At 36.1% G+C, this 20462-nt stretch overlaps 1 protein-coding gene across 1 annotated transcript; it reads left to right on the top strand.

The window, feature by feature from the left end:
- The first annotated feature begins 593 nt into the window (after nt 1-593).
- On the top strand, nt 594-19943 carry LOC138715668 (ras-related protein Rab-32-like). The gene is made up of 5 exons (XM_069848738.1): nt 594-800; nt 3954-4155; nt 12908-13086; nt 17877-18017; nt 19572-19943. Exons 1-5 carry the CDS (start codon nt 645-647, stop codon nt 19662-19664), a joined length of 771 nt encoding a protein of 256 aa, XP_069704839.1. The 5' UTR covers nt 594-644; the 3' UTR covers nt 19665-19943.
- The last annotated feature ends 519 nt before the right edge of the window (nt 19944-20462 follow it).

Below are 20462 nucleotides of genomic sequence, written 5' to 3'. Positions count from 1 at the left end.
GTAAATAATTGACAAGTTTTGAAATAGTTCCGCTAGTTCTCAATAGGTGATACCATTATTGGGGCGGTTAAAAAGTGTCAGGGAAAATGATCATGTATATTAAACATAAATTGTCCTCATAATTGACAATATCAGAGGTTCCCATCTAAATCAAGTGTTGGTTTACAATCAGTAGAGTGAGGTGAAAAATTGAATTCTATATTGCGGGTAAAATTATGTACGATTGGCGGCACTGACTATTACCTTCGCTATCTAGTCATAGAAGTAATAACTAAAGAAACCACACTTACATCAACAAATTATCGATCACTATCCATTAATACTGCCAGATATCTTTGGACGTCAGTGTATGAATAATTTAATAACACGATCCTGCGGGCGGAAATTATTGAGAGAAATTTTATGAACAATACCGAACAATAGAAATTACGTTTTGCTGCCTAAAATATAGCCATTATAAATCAGTCGAGTGCGACAAGGAATTCGATTTTAGTTTTAAACGAACCCCTTCAGAACTTGATTTATCGAAATGTAAATTTCCCGCAAGAGCGCATTTTAATGCACTTCTGTTATTAACAGGAAAGACAACAGAGAAAAGAGAAGCTTTTATACAAATGAGTTGAAAAGGAGACGAGCAAGGAAAGATGCCTGAAGAACTTTTGGTAGAAGGCGGTAGAGATAACGAGGCTTCAGGAGGAATTATCAGCAAGGGAACTTCTTCGGGAGAAGAAGGAATAGAAAAACCGAAAAAAACCAGTGATGTATCAGTAACAATTACTGCATCTAATAGTGCAACATCGGTAGATTCTGATTACATTCACTAATATATTATATTTGTGTAGTGAACTGCATAGTGACACTTATGTAAATGCTATTTAATTAAACTTAATTCAGTTCAATTCAATTCAATTAAAATCTCTGTAATTATGTAATTGGGATGGCCAAGTGGCCGGGGTATGTGACAGGGTTAGTGGGTTATTATTATTGTATCTCCAATGGGGGGTAGCCCTATTTTACATATGTATGCTAGGGCTATAGTTTTACACAAAAATTAGGCCTAAGGGTTAGTGGGTTAGTTGAGAGGATATATAACTAGCCTACTAACCTGTCGCATACCTCGCTCTCATGTCACTTAGCTATCCCCTCAACTAACTCACTAACCTTGTCGCATACCTCGGCCGCTTGGGGAGTAGTTAAGTGACATGAGGGCTAGTTATAGGCCTATGACAAGGTTAGCGAGTTAGTTGAGGGGATAGTTAAGTGACATGAGGCGAGGTATGTGACAAGGTTAGTAGACTACTTATATATTTCCTAAACTAACCCACTAACCTTGTCACATGCCTCGGCCACTTGAGTAGTTAAATGATATGAGGGTTAGTTATATGACAAGGTTAGTGAGTTAGTTGAGGGGATAGTTAAGTGACATGAGGCGAGGTATGTGACAAGGTTAGTAGACTACTTATATATTTCCTAAACTAGCCCACTAACCTTGTCACATACCTCGGCCACTTGGGGAGTAGTTAAATGATATGAGGGTTAGTTATATGACAAGGTTAGTGAGTTAGTTGAGGGGATAGTTAAGTGACATGAGGCGAGGTATGTGACAAGGTTAGTAGACTACTTATATATTTCCTAAACTAACCCACTAACCTTGTCACATGCCTCGGCCACTTGGGGAGTAGTTAAATGATATGAGGGTTAGTTATATGACAAGGTTAGTGAGTTAGTTGAGGGGATAGTTAAGTGACATGAGGCGAGGTATGTGACAAGGTTAGTAGACTACTTATATATTTCCTAAACTAACCCACTAACCTTGTCACATGCCTCGGCCACTTGGGGAGTAGTTAAATGATATGAGGGTTAGTTATATGACAAGGTTAGTGAGTTAGTTGAGGGGATAGTTAAGTGACATGAGGCGAGGTATGTGACAAGGTTAGTAGACTACTTATATATTTCCTAAACTAGCCCACTAACCTTGTCACATGCCTCGGCCACTTGGGGAGTAGTTAAATGATATGAGGGTTAGTTATATGACAAGGTTAGTGAGTTAGTTGAGGGGATAGTTAAGTGACATGAGGCGAGGTATGTGACAAGGTTAGTAGACTACTTATATATTTCCTAAACTAGCCCACTAACCTTGTCACATACCTCGGCCACTTGGGGAGTAGTTAAATGATATGAGGGTTAGTTATATGACAAGGTTAGTGAGTTAGTTGAGGGGATAGTTAAGTGACATGAGGCGAGGTATGTGACAAGGTTAGTAGACTACTTATATATTTCCTAAACTAACCCACTAACCTTGTCACATGCCTCGGCCACTTGGGGAGTAGTTAAATGATATGAGGGTTAGTTATATAACAAGGTTAGTGAGTTAGTTGAGGGGATAGTTAAGTGACATGAGGCGAGGTATGTGACAAGGTTAGTAGGCTACTTATATATTCCCTAAACTAACCCACTAACCTTGTCACATACCTCGGCCACTTGGGGAGTAGTTAAATGATATGAGGGTTAGTTATATGACAAGGTTAGTGAGTTAGTTGAGGGGATAGTTAAGTGACATGAGGCGAGGTATGTGACAAGGTTAGTAGGCTACTTATATATTCCCTAAACTAACCCACTAACCTTATCACATACCTCGGTCACTTGGGGAGTAGTTAAATGATATGAGGGTTAGTTATATGACAAGGTTAGTGAGTTAGTAGAGGGGATAGTTAAGTGACATGAGGCGAGGTATGTGACAAGGTTAGTAGGCTAGTTATATATTCCCTAACTAACCTTGTCACATACGTTGGCCGTTTTGGGAGTAGTTAAGTGACATGAGGGCTAGTTATATGACAAGGTTAGTGAGTTAGTTGAGGGGATAGTTAAGTGACATGAGGCGAGGTATGTGACAAAGTTAGTAAGCTAGTTACTTAGATATCCCCTCAACTACCTCATTAACCTTATCACATACCTCGGCCGCTCGGCCTTTCCTTTCTACGCAATTACCAAAATCTTAAGATAATATACATTTTTAAGTTAGATTTTTCGGAGTTTTATGATGCTCGTAACTTTTCCAAGACTGAAAGATGAGAGATAAACAGTATTCATAATATTTCAATCTTGAACTTAGTTATGAAGTATTTCAGTAATTTCCAAGGAAGAGTTCTATTCTCCATTCTTCACTTAACCTCACCTAAGAGTAGGGCGGGTGATAAAGTGAAGGCAGCGATCTTTTCTTGGAAGTAACCCAGTGTTATATTGACGCAACAATCATTAAAATACTTGTTGTAAATTACTTTAAATGAACTAATACTGAAAATGAGACAAAGTTTCTAGAAACTGTATGAATATTTTTAGATCATATTATGCTCCTGTGTAAGTAGCTGAAGATATTACAACTCTCAACAATCTTTTCAAAGTTGTACTGAACATTCTATTACTCAGTCGAAGAGGTTCATGTTAGATAGCACCAATAAGCCCTACTAGAATGGTTACTAGAGAATTCAAGGGCATAGGTCTGCAGATTCTCTCATTTGGCAGAAATATTACTTCACAGTTCAAGAAGTCACAGGTGAACCGTTAGAAATAGCTAGAGATCGTAGCAGTGTACTGCACTTTAATGCTTGAAGGGAAAAATTATATTAGGCATAGCCTATAAAATTTTTGTTCATTTACATATTCTTTATCTAGAGTTCAGGAAATAATGCATTGTTAAGAGGAACTACAGATGGCGCTTTTTACATTGCTGTTAATGAATTGGGAATTCGCATTGTTTCGAAGATCGGCTCTATCTTGGTCTTCAGTTGAGAAAGGGGGAGTTAGAAGAGTATCCTATATCCTACTCAATCGATACCTCGCCAAATATTATTTCGCTATCATCAATCCCACCGACACTAGATAACCACGAATTTGATACAGCGTCGTTAAATAACATTAAAAATATTTATAAATTTAAAATTTTTATATTTCAGGTTCTAGAAATCGCAGATGATGTGCCAACGTTCAAGGTTCTGGTGGTTGGGAATGCGGGCACAGGCAAAACATCGCTAGCCCTTCGTTACGTACACAAGTACAAAGGAATTACTAAGCCTGCAGTTGGATACGATTTCTTCCTAAAAAGTGTCAAAGTTGGTGATAAAACTGTTATGAAAATGGAGCTGTGGGATCTTCCAGGTACGAGCTGGGATTTTGAATTATCATAAACATGTATAGACAGTAGGAAACAGAATTTTAATCATGTTTCGAAGTTAAGCTTTCAAATAATTTTTTGACATGAGTAGTCTAAATTCGACCTACAAACTGGGAAAATGTGTAACACTATTTGTAAGATTAAGTTCCCAGATTTGATCATACGGGCAGCACCATCGCTTTCGTTATTTTATCAGCCGATAGTGGCATATTACAAATAAAATGTATATAAAAGGAAATGTTGAGGTCATACTCCGATAAGATAAGACTGCTGAATTTCACGAAACTTCATTATTCTTGCTATGTACCACAGCCTGTCACACACATTACAAATTTAACCGAGGTTAGTGTCGGTGAAATATTTTATTAAAATAATTAAAGCCTTCTTTGATGTTATAAAATGACTTTTTAATATTCATCACATTGATAATAATTTGCACATTTACAGTTGTTACAAATGCGTTATTATTTATGATATGATATGATTTATTGTCATTAAGCAAAGACATTCCAAGTGGTTGATGGCCCTTTCACATTTCTGTATTTTAGGAACTCACCATCACTATTTACAGATTTCTATACTAAACTATCCGATTCTCAAATTTACATTCCTACCCCTAAATTAACACATTTCCCACCCTATCTATTCTAACGACCACCCTCCAAATTCCTCTAATATCTGACTATTCCCCTACACCCTAAATTAGCTTTCTGTCCTCCTCTATACATATAATAATCACTACAACAAGATTTTTAAATTTATTTTAGTAGGTTATTTTACGACGTTTTATCAACATCTTAGGTTATTTAGCGTCTGAATGAGATGAAGGTGATAATGCCGGTGAAATGAGTCCGGGGTCCAGCACCAAAAGTTACCCAGCATTTGCTCGGAAAAAACCTCACCCAGACAACTTCCCCCGACCGAGAATCGAACACGGGCCACCTGGTTTCGCGGCCAGACGCGCTAACCGTTACTCTACAGGTGTGGACTATAACAAGATTCACTCACTATTATTGTTCTTGGTCCATTTTAAGTTCTATTCAATCATTTACTCTCGTTTCAAGACATCGTACCACACTCACACCACAATTGTCCACGTAACACTAAACTATCGGGTTCATAAAAATTACATTCCTACCTCTAGCTTCATACATTTCCAACCCTGTCTATTCTAACGATCACCCTTAAAATTCCTCTAATATCAGACTAACTATTACTGTCCTACCCTATACATAATAATAACAACAATAATCACAATTAGATTCACTCACTATTTTGTTCTTGGTCTATTTCAGTTCTATTAAATTTTTACTCTCGTTTCAAGACACACACCACACTTGTCCACGTAACAAACGAAATATAATCGGGAAAAAATAAAGTGTTACACATTCCTGTTTGCATAATTATTTAATAACGGATGAGTTTACTTTTTTAGAATCGTGCATAATAATAATAATAATAATAATAATAATAATCATAATAATAATAATAATAATAATAATAATAGCCTAATGTGTCCCTTGAAGGGCAAAGGCCTCCTGCTAGAGGGTAGCTCTGTTTCACTAACGCGGTGAGCTACTCCGCGTTAGATTGTGTCTAGTATTTCTTTGTCTGGTTGGAGTTGATTTCGCTGTCACTTTGATTAATTTGATTTCACTAACACTTTTATTATATTGAATGCACTTTCTCTGAGTCAACTTGGGATGTTGTTTGTGGCTGGCACTGTCTTCGTTTGTAGTCGACTTCCAATTGTTCTCCATGTTCCCCTGCTTCTTGCTATTCTGGACCATTGCTGGCCTGCTTGTGTTGTGTAGAAGTCTGCCCACCTCTTCCTTGGTCTGCCTCTGTGCCGGTCTCCTGTGCGCGGGTCCCACATGGTGGCTCTGTATGTCCATCTTTCGTCTTTCATCCGCGCGATGTGGCCTCCCCACTTCCACTTCAATTTGTTTGCTCTTTGTGTGACGTTTGTTGTTGATGCCATTTGGGACAGCGAATCATTGGAAATTCTGTCTCTCATAGTTATTCCCAATATCTTTCGTTCCATTTTCCTTTGGCATATTTCTAGCTCATTCATCTGTCTGTTTGTTGTCGACCATGTTTGGCATCCATAAAGTAGTGTTGGGTAGACGCAGGTTTGTAGTACTTCGAATTTGAGTCTTCTGCTGATTGTCTTATCCAGAAGTATGAACTGGAGGGACCAGAAGGATTTCCAAGCTAAGAATATTCTTCTTCTTATTTCTTTTCCAGTCTTGTCTTTAAAGGAAATTAGTTGGCCTAGGTATGTGTATTCCGTTGCATATGGTAGCGTTGTTCCGTCAATTGAGATGGGGATTTCTTGTCTGTCATCAGCTGTGTTTTTGCCATGTTCATTGATAGACCTGCGGTTTTGCTTTGTGTACAGAGTTGTTGGAGCATTGACTGTAGTTCTTCTGGTGTTTTTGCGAACAGGACTACGTCGTCCGCGAATCTTAGGTCTGTTAGGTGTCTTCCGTTTATGTTTATTCCCTGTTGCTTGTTCCAGTTCATTTTTCTGAATACATTTTCCAAAACGCTTGTAAAGAGTTTGGGAGAGATTGGGTCACCTTGTCGTACTCCACGTTCTAGACGGAATGATTGACCTTCTTTTTCTGTTCTTACCTTAGCAAAGTTTTGTCTATAAATATTGCTCAGTAGACGAATGTATTTGCTTTCCACTCCCTGTGTCGACAAGGCCTGCAGAATGCTTCTGTGTTCGATTGAGTCGAAAGCTTTGCTGTAGTCTACAAAGCCTAGGTACAAAGGTAAGTTAAATTCCTCTGACTTCTCTATCAGCTGGTTTATGGTTTGCAGATGATCTGTCGTGCTGAAACTTGTGCGGAATCCTGCTTGCTCGGGAGGTTGACTTTCGTCCAGGGTTTTTGTTATCCGTTTTGTTATTATCTTTGAAAACAGTTTGTATAAGTTTGACATCAAGCTTATAGGTCTATAGTTGCCTATGTCTTCCCTCGAGCCTTTTTTGTGTAGGAGGATAATTGTATTTGTCTTCCATTGTTCCGGGATTGTCTCCGTTTCTATGATTCTGTTGAATATGGTACATATGATGGGTGTTAGTTGTTCTGTTTCTAGTTTAATGAGCTCGTTATAAATTCCGTCTTCGCCTGGGGTTTTTCCGTTTTTCATCTCGTTTATTGCGGCTCTGACCTCGCTTTGCAGGATTGGTGGGGTGATCTGTGTGTTTGATGACTTGTGTGTAGTTTGATACGGGTCGTCATCTTGGAGGGAGGACTTGTATAAGTTTTTGTAGAAGTCGGTAGCTGTTTTATTTATGTCCCTCCTTGCTGTTATGCTTTTTCCTGTAGGACTCTTCGCTCCGAGTATCCATTGCTTCCCTCTTTGCATGCTTCTCCTTACTTTCTTAACTGAACCGGAAGTTTCCAGGATTTGTTTCGTTGTGAGTGAGCGGTAGGCTCTAATGTCTGTTCTGATTCTTCTCTTTGTCAGTTTGTCTAATTCCGCGTATTCGGTTCTTTTGCGTTCTGAGTGGTCTCTGGAAGCTTGTAGTTTTGCTCTTCTTTCGATTAGTTCGATGGTGTCTGCGCTTAATTTGTTCTTCTTTGTAGTTGTCGCTGTGTTTTTTATAGTCGTTTCGCTCGCCCGTTGTATGGCTTGTTCTAGTGCCTTGTATTGCTCTTGTACTGTTAGTTCCGATGTGACAATTGCTTTTGATATTTGTTCCTTTAGTTCAGTGTGTAGTTGGTCCTTGTTTAGGATTTCTAGGTTGGGTCTGTGCGATTTCGCATAATCCCTTCTTTTGCGGCTCAACCTTATTTTTGCCCGCACCATTCTGTGATCTGTGCTAAATTTCAAGTTTTGTATGACTTGAATATCTCTTACTTCATCCAGTGTGTCGCAGAGGACGTAGTCTATTTCGTTTTTGGTCTTGCCATCTGAAGATCGCCACGTCCACTTCATGTGTGTTGGTTTCTTGAAGAAGGTGTTCGCAATTTGCAGTTTGTTTTCTTGGGCAAATTGGAGAAGTCTATCTCCTCTTCCGTTTCTAACTCCGAAGCCATAATTTCCTACTGCCTCTTCTTCTATGTGCTTCCTTGTTCCAATCTTGCTGTTAAAGTCTCGGATTATTATGTTCCTTGTCGATCTGTGTAGGTCTAGGGTATTTCCTAGTTTGTCGTAAAAGTCCTCCAGTTCTTCCTCGCTGCTTTCCGTGGTCGGTGCATATGCTTGTATAACTGTTGTCTTGTGGTTTCTTGTGGTTAGTTTTAACACTACTATCCTTTCCGATACACCTATTATCTCGTGTACCATATGTTTTGAGTCTTTTCTTATTATGAACCCTACGCCTTTTTGGCCTGGGGTCGTTCCCTTATAATAGAAGAGGTCTCCATTTTCTTTTTCTATGATGGCCTCGTCTGTTTTCCTTATTTCACTTAATCCTAGTATGTCGTATTCTATTTGTTCTATGGCGTTGTCCAGTTCTTCTTCCCTCTCCTCTGTCCTCAGTGTCCTCACATTAAGTGTTGCTATAATAGTTTCTTGGCCTCGGTTTGTCTTTGGGTTATTGGTTGGTTTCTTTCCTTCTTTTACGTGGTTTGCTGCTGAGTCATATCTTGCCAGTTTAACCATTTGTCATTTATGAGTAGTTTTTGGTAGCCCACTTTTACAGTGTTGCCTCTCTCTCTTTCTTCTCTCGCTCTCGTTCTGATTTTTTGCTGTATTTCTCTTTCTTGTCTCGTGAGGTCTGAGTCGACATAGCAGTCATCCCCTTTTAGGTTGATTTTCTTTTTCAGGATGTTAATTTTGTCTTCCATTTTCCCAAGTTCTACCCTCACTATTCCGTTGTTCAAGCGGTCTTTGCCTATGTATGTTGCTTTCTTGTATTCACCTGTGTAGTCCATTTTTTGTAGAATGTTCTTTACTTTAGTGTTGATTTCGCTGGGTGGGTCTCCATTGAGGTCCTTGCTCTTTATGATTATATTGTTTCTTCTTTCCCGGCGTTGTCTGCGTTCTTCTGCTTCTTCTAGTGACTTTATTTGATTCTCTAACCGTTTAACTGATTCTTTCGTGGCGTTGTCATTGTTGGTTATTTTATCTTCCAATATGTTGTAAATATTACGTAAATAATACAATAATAATAGAATAGCTCACTTTGTTCAGAACCTAAAATGTTAATATAAATTAACAATATTCTTCGAACTATTCACAACTGTACACAGCTCCACAGAATATCACTTCTTGCGTTGTTTTTGTGAACATACTATGTATCGTCTGTAGCGAACGGGAGCAGGGCGAGGCGCGGGTGACATCTATACTCCTCGCTGTACTCAGCTGAAATCTGATGTTTTGGTACCAACTTCCAACCTATGGTAATGAGTTTCATAACCTTTACGAATTCTATAACATTATAAACTTGTTTCATACGTGATTGTTTGTACGACAGAATTATAAAAAATTAATAAAAAATAACATCGGATTTGTAATGGTTGAAAGTTTGATTTCATGGTCTATGAAGAAAGAGGTTGCTATGACAACAATGATATTATAGCATTGGCAATGTTAACTTTATGATGCATGTTATGCCTTCTTAATAGAAGTCATGACGTTTTATTTGGCATGGTAATATTTTACGACACTAATGCGATAATGTGACATATTATGCACGATTGTCACTAACGATAAAGACTGTTCATATGTCGATGTATAAAAATGTATTTTTCTACGACCATACTGAAATGAAGTTATTATGCAATGATCATCTACATCGAAATGATATTCATTTCCATACAGATTTCTTATTTAATAAATAGGCCTACCATTAATTTCGAGATGTTAAATGCTTTAATCAAACTAATAAAAAATTAATAAAGTATTGCTCACTTTTACAGCTTCCTCCATTATTTCAATTTAATCAAAATTGCTTGAATCAGATATTATTCATTAATTTTTATATTTCAGTTAACGTTAAGAGTCCCTTCAGACGTAACCACTTTTAGAAGCGCTGCTAACGCGCTGCCGCTTTTGAATAATGTATTTAAAAGGAGGCCTTCAGACACAGCCACGACCACAGAATCAGTCGCGCTACAGAAGCTCTGAGTGGTTGGCTTCGTGGTGGGAATATAATAATAGGTTTCTAACAATATTTTTAGAATTCACTTTTTACTTTAAATTAAATTTTCCAAAAGTTGACAATTTTCACACATTATTTCATAACTCCACAACCATTAGAGATAGAATTCTGAAATTTTGTACACTGATTTAACATGAATTTATGCAAAAGGTAGACTACAATAATGCCCATTTCTTTGAAAATAGAAAAATTAGGTCACAAGATATTATGTAAATATTAATATATTTTATATAGGACAAATAAAAAATAATTGTATTAAAATAAACAACTCTACATGTCTGAGAGTATTCTACTTTTCAGAAATAAGTGTTTATTACATGCAGGAAAAATATTAAAGATGTCAGAGAGACCATAACAATGTTATGGTTACCAAACTATGTAACTGCAGAATTTTTTTTATACTTTGATAAAAGCGGTTTGAAAAATATCATTAGTAACCTTTTTATACTTTTATCAGATATTTAAGTTCTAATAAGTCATGTTGTGTAATTTTTGTCCAATTGTGAGTTCATTTTCTTATAAAATTTTAGAACTTTAGAGCCTGCATTTTCTGATAATATTTGTGGTCGTTCACGTACATATACCCTTAAATATTAAACAAAAATATTGTAACTTTTTAAACCAGACAACAATGTAATTTATTGTCACAACAATAACTATTCAGTCTCTACAATTTAACTTCACTCCCGTCAACAATGGGATTTGCTCTCCGCACAGCAACACAGCGTTCGTTATTGCACTCCACAAACGACAATGACAATTTACTTGGACTATTACGAACAACAATGAACTGTTAATCTTAACTAATATTTACAAAGCACTATTTACAAATCAGAACTGTCAGTTCTCAGTTCACAGTTCTTCTTGCTCAGTCACTCGAGTTCACAGTATCTCGAACCACAGACCTTCAGAGACAGTCCACTGTACTCGAACTCAGGTCCCTCCAACTGCGGTCCACTGCACTCGAACTCAGGTCCCTCCAACTGCGGTCCACTGCACTCGAACTCAGGCCTTCGGATGCTGACACAGTTGCGGACGCACACTCAAGTCGAACTCCGGTACACAAGACTGGCTGGCTTGCTCTGTTCACTGGCTTACTCACTGACTGAATAAACTGAACTGCTCAAGTTCGCTCGCGTTTCTTCTTTTATAGCTAAACTATCGTTGCGAGAAAGTACGAGTTCCAGATAGTTCGCGGTATTTCGACGCGTGTGTCCATTCTCGAATCATCTCGCACGCTGCTGCTCCCCTCCACCGCACGTAGCCATGCCCCAGGAGGCAGATGCGCGCGCAACCCGCCCAAAACAAGGCCGACTTAGCCTCTCCTCCGTCGGTCGTGAGATCGAATCTCACGTGGGCATCACAATATGTTTTATGCCATATTGTCCCTCATTTGCGTAATTTTAAATTATTATTTTTATCGTCCTGATGTAAATCATCAAACAAGGTATGGAATAGTCCTCGATTCAGTCTTTCTAAAACTAATGGATGAACCCAGATTCTTCTTCTATTTTTACGTCTCTTCTTTCTCCATATAATTATGTAGTTTCCAAAAGTATCCCTCTTTCAACGTCCCAGTATAACTACAGATCTCATTTTTTTCTAATTATTAAATTAGATTAGATCTTTATTAGCCGAATAGAATTACAAGCATTCATGGCGTCGTCAGTACACAAGAAAAATTACATAACATACAATATAATACAAAAATAGACTTAATTCTAAATAAATTTAACAGTTTAATATTAAGTGACATGCAAAAAAAAAAAAAAAAAAAAGAGAGAGAAAAAAAAGAAAGAAAAAAAAATATATATATAGGACAAGCTTGATCTTCAGTCTCCACTGTTCTACCTAGTATCTTCTCTTTTTGCTTTCCCCTGAGATCTGTAGTTATACTGTTACTATTATTTATATATAAGGATTTAATATTATTAGCAATAACAATTGCGTACCACTGGAAGACTGAAAAATTCTCTACAAACATTTAGTGTATTAAGCAGTGCCACTAACGCGCTACTAAAGTGGACTCTTCTGACGGGACCCTTAAACTTATAAAAAAGACTCTGTGATTTCATTTATTTATTTTCGTACCTATAGGAACTGCAAATAAGAATCACTTGCATTCTTTTGTTTCCCACTGTCTCCAACGTCACTGTTTAGTTTCCCACTATCTAAAATAATATTGATACTTCCATATTGTCAATATAAAGAAATAGTTTGTATCTAAACATTAATTAATGAATTAATTAATTTTTTGTCTAACCTTACTACAGGTCGTAGAAAAACAGTTGTATGTAATTCTCATATAATGGCTATCTAGACATCTTGTCTTATTAGCTATCATTATTTATGATCGTTGCATAAGTGACTACAGTATTTTAGCACCTAACCGAAAATGGTTCATTATTATATTGCACTGTTATTATTGTTTCATTTTAAAAATATAGTTATATGTAGTGGTAATAAAAACTGATTGTAATAATAATAATAATAATAATAATAATAATAATAATAATAATAATAATAATAATAATAATAATAATAATAATAATGTTGAAAAGCTCATGTGAACTAGAAGAACGTAATTCTTATTGTTTTTTTTTTTATAAATATAGGGAGTGATCGTTCTGCACTTCTAACCCGTACAATGTACAGAAAAACTGATGGAGTAATGATCGTCTTTGATATCACCAAAAGAAACACACTTGCAGATGTGCTGTGGTGGAAGGAGGATATCAACAGAAAATTGATTGCAATGAACAAAACTGTTCCATTTATTCTTGTAGGCAATAAGGTGAGTGTAGCTAAGATGCTTATTACAAGATACTTGAATTATATTCGCAGAGGTGAGGAGTATGGTTGCATACTAAGCAATTTGCACTTATTCAGGTTGTGAGATATTAAGTAAAATTTGAAGATCTGAATTCACCAACATCCCAAGTCCAATAGTTACCGAATCTGACTTTTTACCTTACATATATTGTGACTTGCATATCCTACCATCCCGTGAAAGGAATGTCCCAAATCCTATTTAAGCTTGTGTCTTTTAATCATACAAATATTTTTATTCCAATACCCTTATATGGCAAGCTTTATAGTTTTTTTTTATGCTTTCCTGAAAACTTCACTTCAATGGACTTGGGATATTTTGTCAGTTCAGGTCTTCAATAATTGTGGCAGGTATATCACTTAGTAATTTGAATTACACAAATTTTGATTACTCAGAGTTAGATTACAAGTTATTTTTAATGCTGTGTTAACATCAACAATGAAGTAATGAACTAAAGTCAATAATTTTAGATTACCATCATTGTTGTATAAAGATGGTAATTGTATTCCGCGTATTCGCAGATGATTGTATCGTATACAGGGAAATAAATAGTTATGAAAATACTCTTCTTCAGTATGACTTCAATAGACTAAACAATTGGGCAATGGCCAACAAAATGAAAGTAAATTCTCCAAAGAGCATAGCCGCCAGTTTTACAAGAAAAATAAATAAAATAATCGCATTGTATACGTAAGGCAGTGAAACCATTCCGGAAGTTAACAAATGTACATACCTAGGAATAACTTTGAGCAGCGATCTCGGCTGTGGGGAACACGTTACTGACACAGCGGGAAAAGCATGGAGAGCGTTACACTTTGTGATGGGGGTACTAAGAAAAGGCTCTGATAAATCCAAAGATATTGCACTAGTTCGTCCAGTAATAGAATATGGTGCTGCATGTTGGGATCCTTACAGATTAGAACATATTAAGACATTGGAAAAGATTAAAAAACGGGCTCTCAGCGTTGTCGTAATAATTCAACATTAAAATGGGACACACTCACGGACAGGAGAACGCGAATTCGATTATGCGCAATGTTCAAAACATACAGACTTGAACCTGCCTGGAGAGACATAAAAATAGGTTGAGCCGCCAAATTACTCTTCAAGGAACTATCACTCATAAATTGAGGAAAAGAAGACAGAGGACGGACACTGGAAAGTTGTTTTCTTCTCAATCGTATTATCAGGGACTGGAATGCTTTACCTGCAGACTTACTAAAGGCTTCACTAATAACCAAAAATGTATTTAAAAATAGGTTTAAGGACTTTACTATAGCGGTTTCAGAATAAGAAGGCATATGGCCTACGCCAATCGAGTGTTGGCAGCAGTACGACGTTGTCACATGGTGCATGGTGCACGAGACGTGAAAGACAGAGAAAACCAATAAGGACAGAAACTATCAGTCGCTGTTCGCTGCAGCAAGCGGGCGGGTCGAGACCTGTTCCTTCATTGTGTGTAATGTTTAAATATAATTACTCTTATTGAAGTAATTTTCATCCCAATTTTTATTACTTCTTCGTTTCACAAATCAGTAGATTTTGGAGTCATTAACTTGCGAAATAAAGTGGTAGATATGTAGAAATTTACTATGCTAATTTCAGACAAAGAATTGTTTAATTAAAAAAAAAGAATACTGCATATTGTATTGCACTATCTGACATGTGGAAATACTCTCCTGAAAAAATTAAGGGCGAGAAAATTTACCCAAATGTTCAGACTTCCTTGTACAGCAAAGTTGAATTTATTATTGTTTATTTCTCCAGAGAAAAGATGAGATACAGTTTGTTTGTAGGGGCAGCTTACGAATCTAGTGATAATAAAACGTAAACATATATGTAGAAACGTAATTTAGTATTGATATTGAAGTTGAAAAGTATTTTATTTCTCCTCTGTTAAATGAAGCCTATATAATTTAATTTAATTCTCAAGCTTATGCTTACCTAGTGGTCCAAGGTTCTATATTCTGGTTACGAATCTGGCTATAATGCAACGTAACCATAATATATGATCATACATAATTCAGTATTGATACTGAAACTGTAGATTATTTTATTTTTCTTTGTTAAACTAACTTTGTTTTAATTTTATTCTCTAACTTTTACGTATCTAAAGGTCCAGGGTTCTATAGTCTGGCTAAGAATCCGGCTATAAGAATATAAGTAAATCTGTTGGCTTAATTCAGTGTTCATATTGAAATTGAAGATTACTTTCTTTTAGTTTGTTAAATCAAGCCTATTTAATTTAATTTAATCCTCAAGCTTATACCTACCTAGAGGTCCAGGGTTCTATGTTCTATCACTCTGGCCTTGTCAGTATAAACCTACGCGTGAAGGTAGTTGTATAGAAGTGAAAATGAAAACCGTAACTCATAATATCGTTAATATATTGAAGGTAAATTTGTATATTAGAAAAACGTATAAAATGTAATACATTATATACAACGCAAGATTTTTAAAATAGAAATTGAGTTTTGGAATTATAAAATCTTCTCATTTCTAGCATGCCTGTATTTATTTTAAAAGTGAAATGTAACTAAATTGCTTCAGATTATAAAGTTTTTAATGCTCTTAAGCAAGAATTTTGTTAATACTTTTCGTATAATTCATCGAAAAAGAGGCAGGAGTGTTTATGTTTACAATATCAACCAAATATCTCATACGTTTAAGCAATATTTCGCCTTATACCACGTGTAATATTCCAATGAAAAGTGAAAATCGTATGCGTGATTATTCTCAGCTTTCTTCTTTTTTTTTTTTTTTTTAGTAGGTTATTTTACGACGCTTTATCAACAGCTTAGGTTATTTAGCGTCTGAATGAAATGAAGGTGATAATGCCGGTGAAATGAGTCCGGGGTCCAACACCGAAAGGCTTTCTTCTTGCTTTCCACGTTCTATAATGGCACTGCTAACACATACTACTAATATAGTCTATTTAAAATATCGTACGATGAAGTAATACACGGTTCTGAAAATCGTCCAAATAATTAACACGTTTTGCGTTATTTTCCAAGAGAGGTAAATACAGGTATACCACCTATTTGAATTGTCTCTTTGCCCTGTCCGAGAATACGAGATAACGTATGCCTCTGCACAGTCAGACTCTTTGTGAAAAACTTACACGCACTGCATCATAAGCTAGTCCTCTAGAAAAATTATATACTTCTCGCCTGTGATTGTAGGACTATCCTTTTGCGTGTAACAGATGAAATATCAGAGCCACTTCCAATCCTTTCAAGAGACATTGTTACGGTAAGTTACACATCACACAAGAGAAAACAGACCACGTCTGAATTTGAAAATAAACAGAATCTATCTTCGTTTACAGAGAGGGACTTCAGAGGAAAATATATTGTATATTGTAGGTTGGATATCTCTGTTTAGTCTTAAAGCGATAATACGCGAGCCAGTTGATATATAATTGCCATTCTTGTACAGTTCAATTCAGAATTCGTAGCTCTACCGAATGGCACAGCTTAAAATTCATTTCTAGGCATAAATATTGTGCGCGTAAGAAAGAAACTAATACGCGACGCTGCAGCGGGACTTCACGACGATTTAACTAAGCAACGCCGCTTCACTGTTATGGCTAGTCGAGATAGACTGGTCTGAACTAGCTCCACCTTATATGCCTTCTTATTCTGAAAGCGCTTTAATAGACGGTAGTGTATATAATATACTACCGTCTATTAAAGCGCTTTCAGAATAAGAAGGTGTAATTGTGTTTTGTTATTATGAAGTGTTGTATCAATGAAGAAGTGTGTTGTGTCAGTGAAGTGTGAAGTTTTATATTTTATAGCGGTAGTGCAAAGCATTTGAACAGTGAAATGTTTTTGAAATGTTAATGAAATCAGTATAGTGTCAGTGAAATGTGTCGCAGTTCCAGCGCAGTGAGTGAGTTGAAGCGAAATGAGTGTAGTGCTGAAAGGTATTTGTATAGGTATGAACATATCGTACTCGTGGGTCTCAGTTCAAACTTAGAGTTAAGATACAAATTAGATTTATTTTAAATGTTATTTTAAGTGGTCGTGCTTCATTTAATTATTTTATTAGTGTATTATTAGCATTAATTACGATTATTATTTTTAATAATATTATTAATTTATTATTAATTGTATTTACTATTAATTGTATTTATTACTAATTGTCATTATTAAGTGTAATCAGTTACCACTGCCACCGGGTATTTACCTATTTGCAGTGTGAATAAATACATACATTATCATATTATACAAACGAAGAGTCCACTGCAAGAATGTTGGATGTCATTTGGAATACATTTTTCAGGAGAAGCAATTGAAAGTTTGAAATACTTAGTGCTCAAAGCTTAACTGTGATTTTCCGATCATTACTGGACAATGATTATCAGTGCTAATGCCATATAACTCTCTATGTACATTCTATATGTCTTAAGCTATGCATTGACAGTCTTGGTTCATTTTCGACAAGAAAGTGACATCCATCATTCTTGCAGTGGACTTTTCAAATAGAAAGACCACCAATGAGTTCTTCCATTGCAATTAGGATGTATGCAATAATTACCCTAGACTTGGAAAACAACAGTAATCATATTTATCGCAACAGGATGAGTTGAACTACATGCATGCAACACCCGACAAACGCCCTTGTACGTCGGCACGTACGACAGGCGTACTTTGGGGGGGGGCAACATTTCTGTACGTCCCATAGTGTCATATACGGAGGACTATGTAGTATATACAAGAAGGATAATGTAACTTTCTATTTCTTTTAAGTGTGATCTCAGGAAATTAAACGACGAGTCTATTGAGGAATTACGCGCCTACAGTACAGCCTCAGGATTTGATGGCTTCTTCCTTACATCAGCAAAAGACAACATAGAAGTGAGTGCGGCTTTTGATTCCTTAGCCAACATGGTAAGTTATCTGAAGTAAAGGTAAGGGCGATTACATTGACCTTTGCCACAGGTGTGGTCTAGGATAGAGAACGGGACTCATATTTCGATGCTTTGCTCTGTAGTGGGATCGAAACCCACTTGGGTCGATTACCTGGTTGGTATTTACTGAGGTTTTCCTAAACTATAAGATGAGGTGAGGTAACACGATGGCAAAGTATGAATCATTTCTTTAGAATATTATTTCGCTATTAGGAAATTTCATGGACTTTAAGATAGTACTACATGGCCAAATAACCAATTTACATAGTATATTTATTTTGAATTTAAAAATGTCAGATTGCCTTGTATAAATTTACTTTGTCCTGTGTTACACGTTCCACTTACTAGAGTTGAGTCATACTAATCTCAACAGTACCATCAATAAAAACCACCATCAGTGTGCATCTCCAAGAACTGGTGTTGATAACTTGAATGTTATGACATTTTCCTTATCAAAATACAGCCAGACTTCCTGTTTAAATTTAATTTAATTTATTGTATTTCATAGATCTTACATCAACATTGTAGTCTTGAGATGTGGAACAGGTCGAAAAAATAGAATGCACTCTACAAGTTGTTCTTTAGATCTTGAGCTCTGGCTTTTGGTGGCGCAGTGTCATATAGCACATTGCAAAGGAGGGGGAAGAAATCTCTCAGTTGTGTCTTAGCAGCGAACTAGATACAATCATACTGTATTTGCAATAAAAGAAACATCGGTCAAATTTTATACAGTCACAGTTTCAGAATGGATCAACAGGATTCCAGTAAAAACAAAAACAGTAAAATTTATTCTTCTAAAGGACTTCATAGTCAAGCAAGGGAAACAATTTTCAAAGTATGGAAATTATTTCAGAATACAGTAGTATGTAGTATAAGTCATTCGTTATCTCGTAAGTGGGGGGTAAGTGAGTTCGCTTGCTACATGTAGAAGCGTAGTGAGAAAGGGAAGCTTATCAGTCCACTTTCTTCTTCCCGTGACGCGCAGGTAGGTTTCAAGAGATACCGAATGGCCTAGGTAGTATTATAATCCAACTCTCCGCCTACAGAGGAGCAACATCTAAGGCAAGCCAGCTGACTCCGGCTCTCCTCCTTCGCGCAAGTCATAGCTTAAGTCTAACCGAACGACCTGTACAGATTGTCACTCTTGCAGTCGTAGCAGAACAGTGATTCTCTGTTTTGAGGAAAGGAAAATTGTTTATTTGTAATAAAATGAAATAAGGCATAATGTGTTCGTTTAAAAGTTTTGCGGCTTAGAATGAGAGAAGAGTATATTTTATTTTAAAAAGCTAAATTAAGATGGGCCTGTCTCATGTAAACTGTTCACACTGTCTTTATACTTAGTTACCTCATTACTCTAACTACAATATCATTAACTATCCCCCTAACACCAAAGACCTCATTTTTGTGCCCATTTTGATGTGTCAAAGCCTTCCTAAATTTAATACCATGATCCGAGGTTAGAAATTAATGTCGTGTATAAGTTTCAATGAACTCTTGAAATAGGCGAGACAATCGCTATTCATTCTACTTGCAGATGCTGGACAGAATGGTAAAAGCGAAGATAGACCAAGAAATAATAACTCTACATAAATCTAGAAGAGAATTTAAATTCTTCTGCTGCTGGTAACACATTAAGAACTGTTGTGAACATATGTATACAATGGTGAACTTTCGGAGTGGAAGACACGACAAACCGAGACGGGAAATGCATTACAGCTTAATCTTGGAATATCTTGTGATTTACAGTCCTCACGAAATTGATGTATATAGATTTAAATATGTAAATATTTCTTAAAAATGCCCTCTAAATGTACTATATAATACAAAACCATTGTACTTTAAGTATATTTCATTGCTGAATTAGAACGCTGCTTGGAAGAAAATTTTTGGCATGATTAAAGTTTTTGAAACTTATAATTATATAACAATTTAAATAAAAATATCATAGATGTTTTAAGTGTTTCATAGTTAAATTTTGTAATTTATAATAAATATGTAAAGTTCTAAAATGTGGTTATTTCCTAAAAGAAAGGAATGCAAGATGAATGTTTGTTTGTATATTTATATCTCTTCGAAATGTTTAATTATTTTTAGTCGCATTTCTCTAATTTCTGTTTCATTTTGATTGGTTTCAGTTCGAATATCTGGCTAAAGATGAAGTCTTTAGATATGAGTGGTACCGCACAAACTTGATTCAATTGACCTGGGGATAGGGTTTCATGCATTTTGTTACTTACAAGACGCTATATGGTAAATTTCGATTAATGGATTATAAAAATTGTTGGTACATTGTAGTAGATCTATGTTTCATACACTACACAAGTATTGTTTTCATAAGAATAACATTTTCCATTCGAGATAAAAAGTAATTTTAGAGTACCTAATCAGTATGGTTATCTATTTCAGAAAGGCCTCAAAAATCAAA

Source organism: Periplaneta americana, chromosome 15 (assembly GCF_040183065.1).
Source record: "Periplaneta americana isolate PAMFEO1 chromosome 15, P.americana_PAMFEO1_priV1, whole genome shotgun sequence".
Classification (NCBI taxonomy): domain Eukaryota; kingdom Metazoa; phylum Arthropoda; class Insecta; order Blattodea; family Blattidae; genus Periplaneta; species Periplaneta americana.
This window is presented reverse-complemented; position numbering and strand designations above follow the sequence as displayed.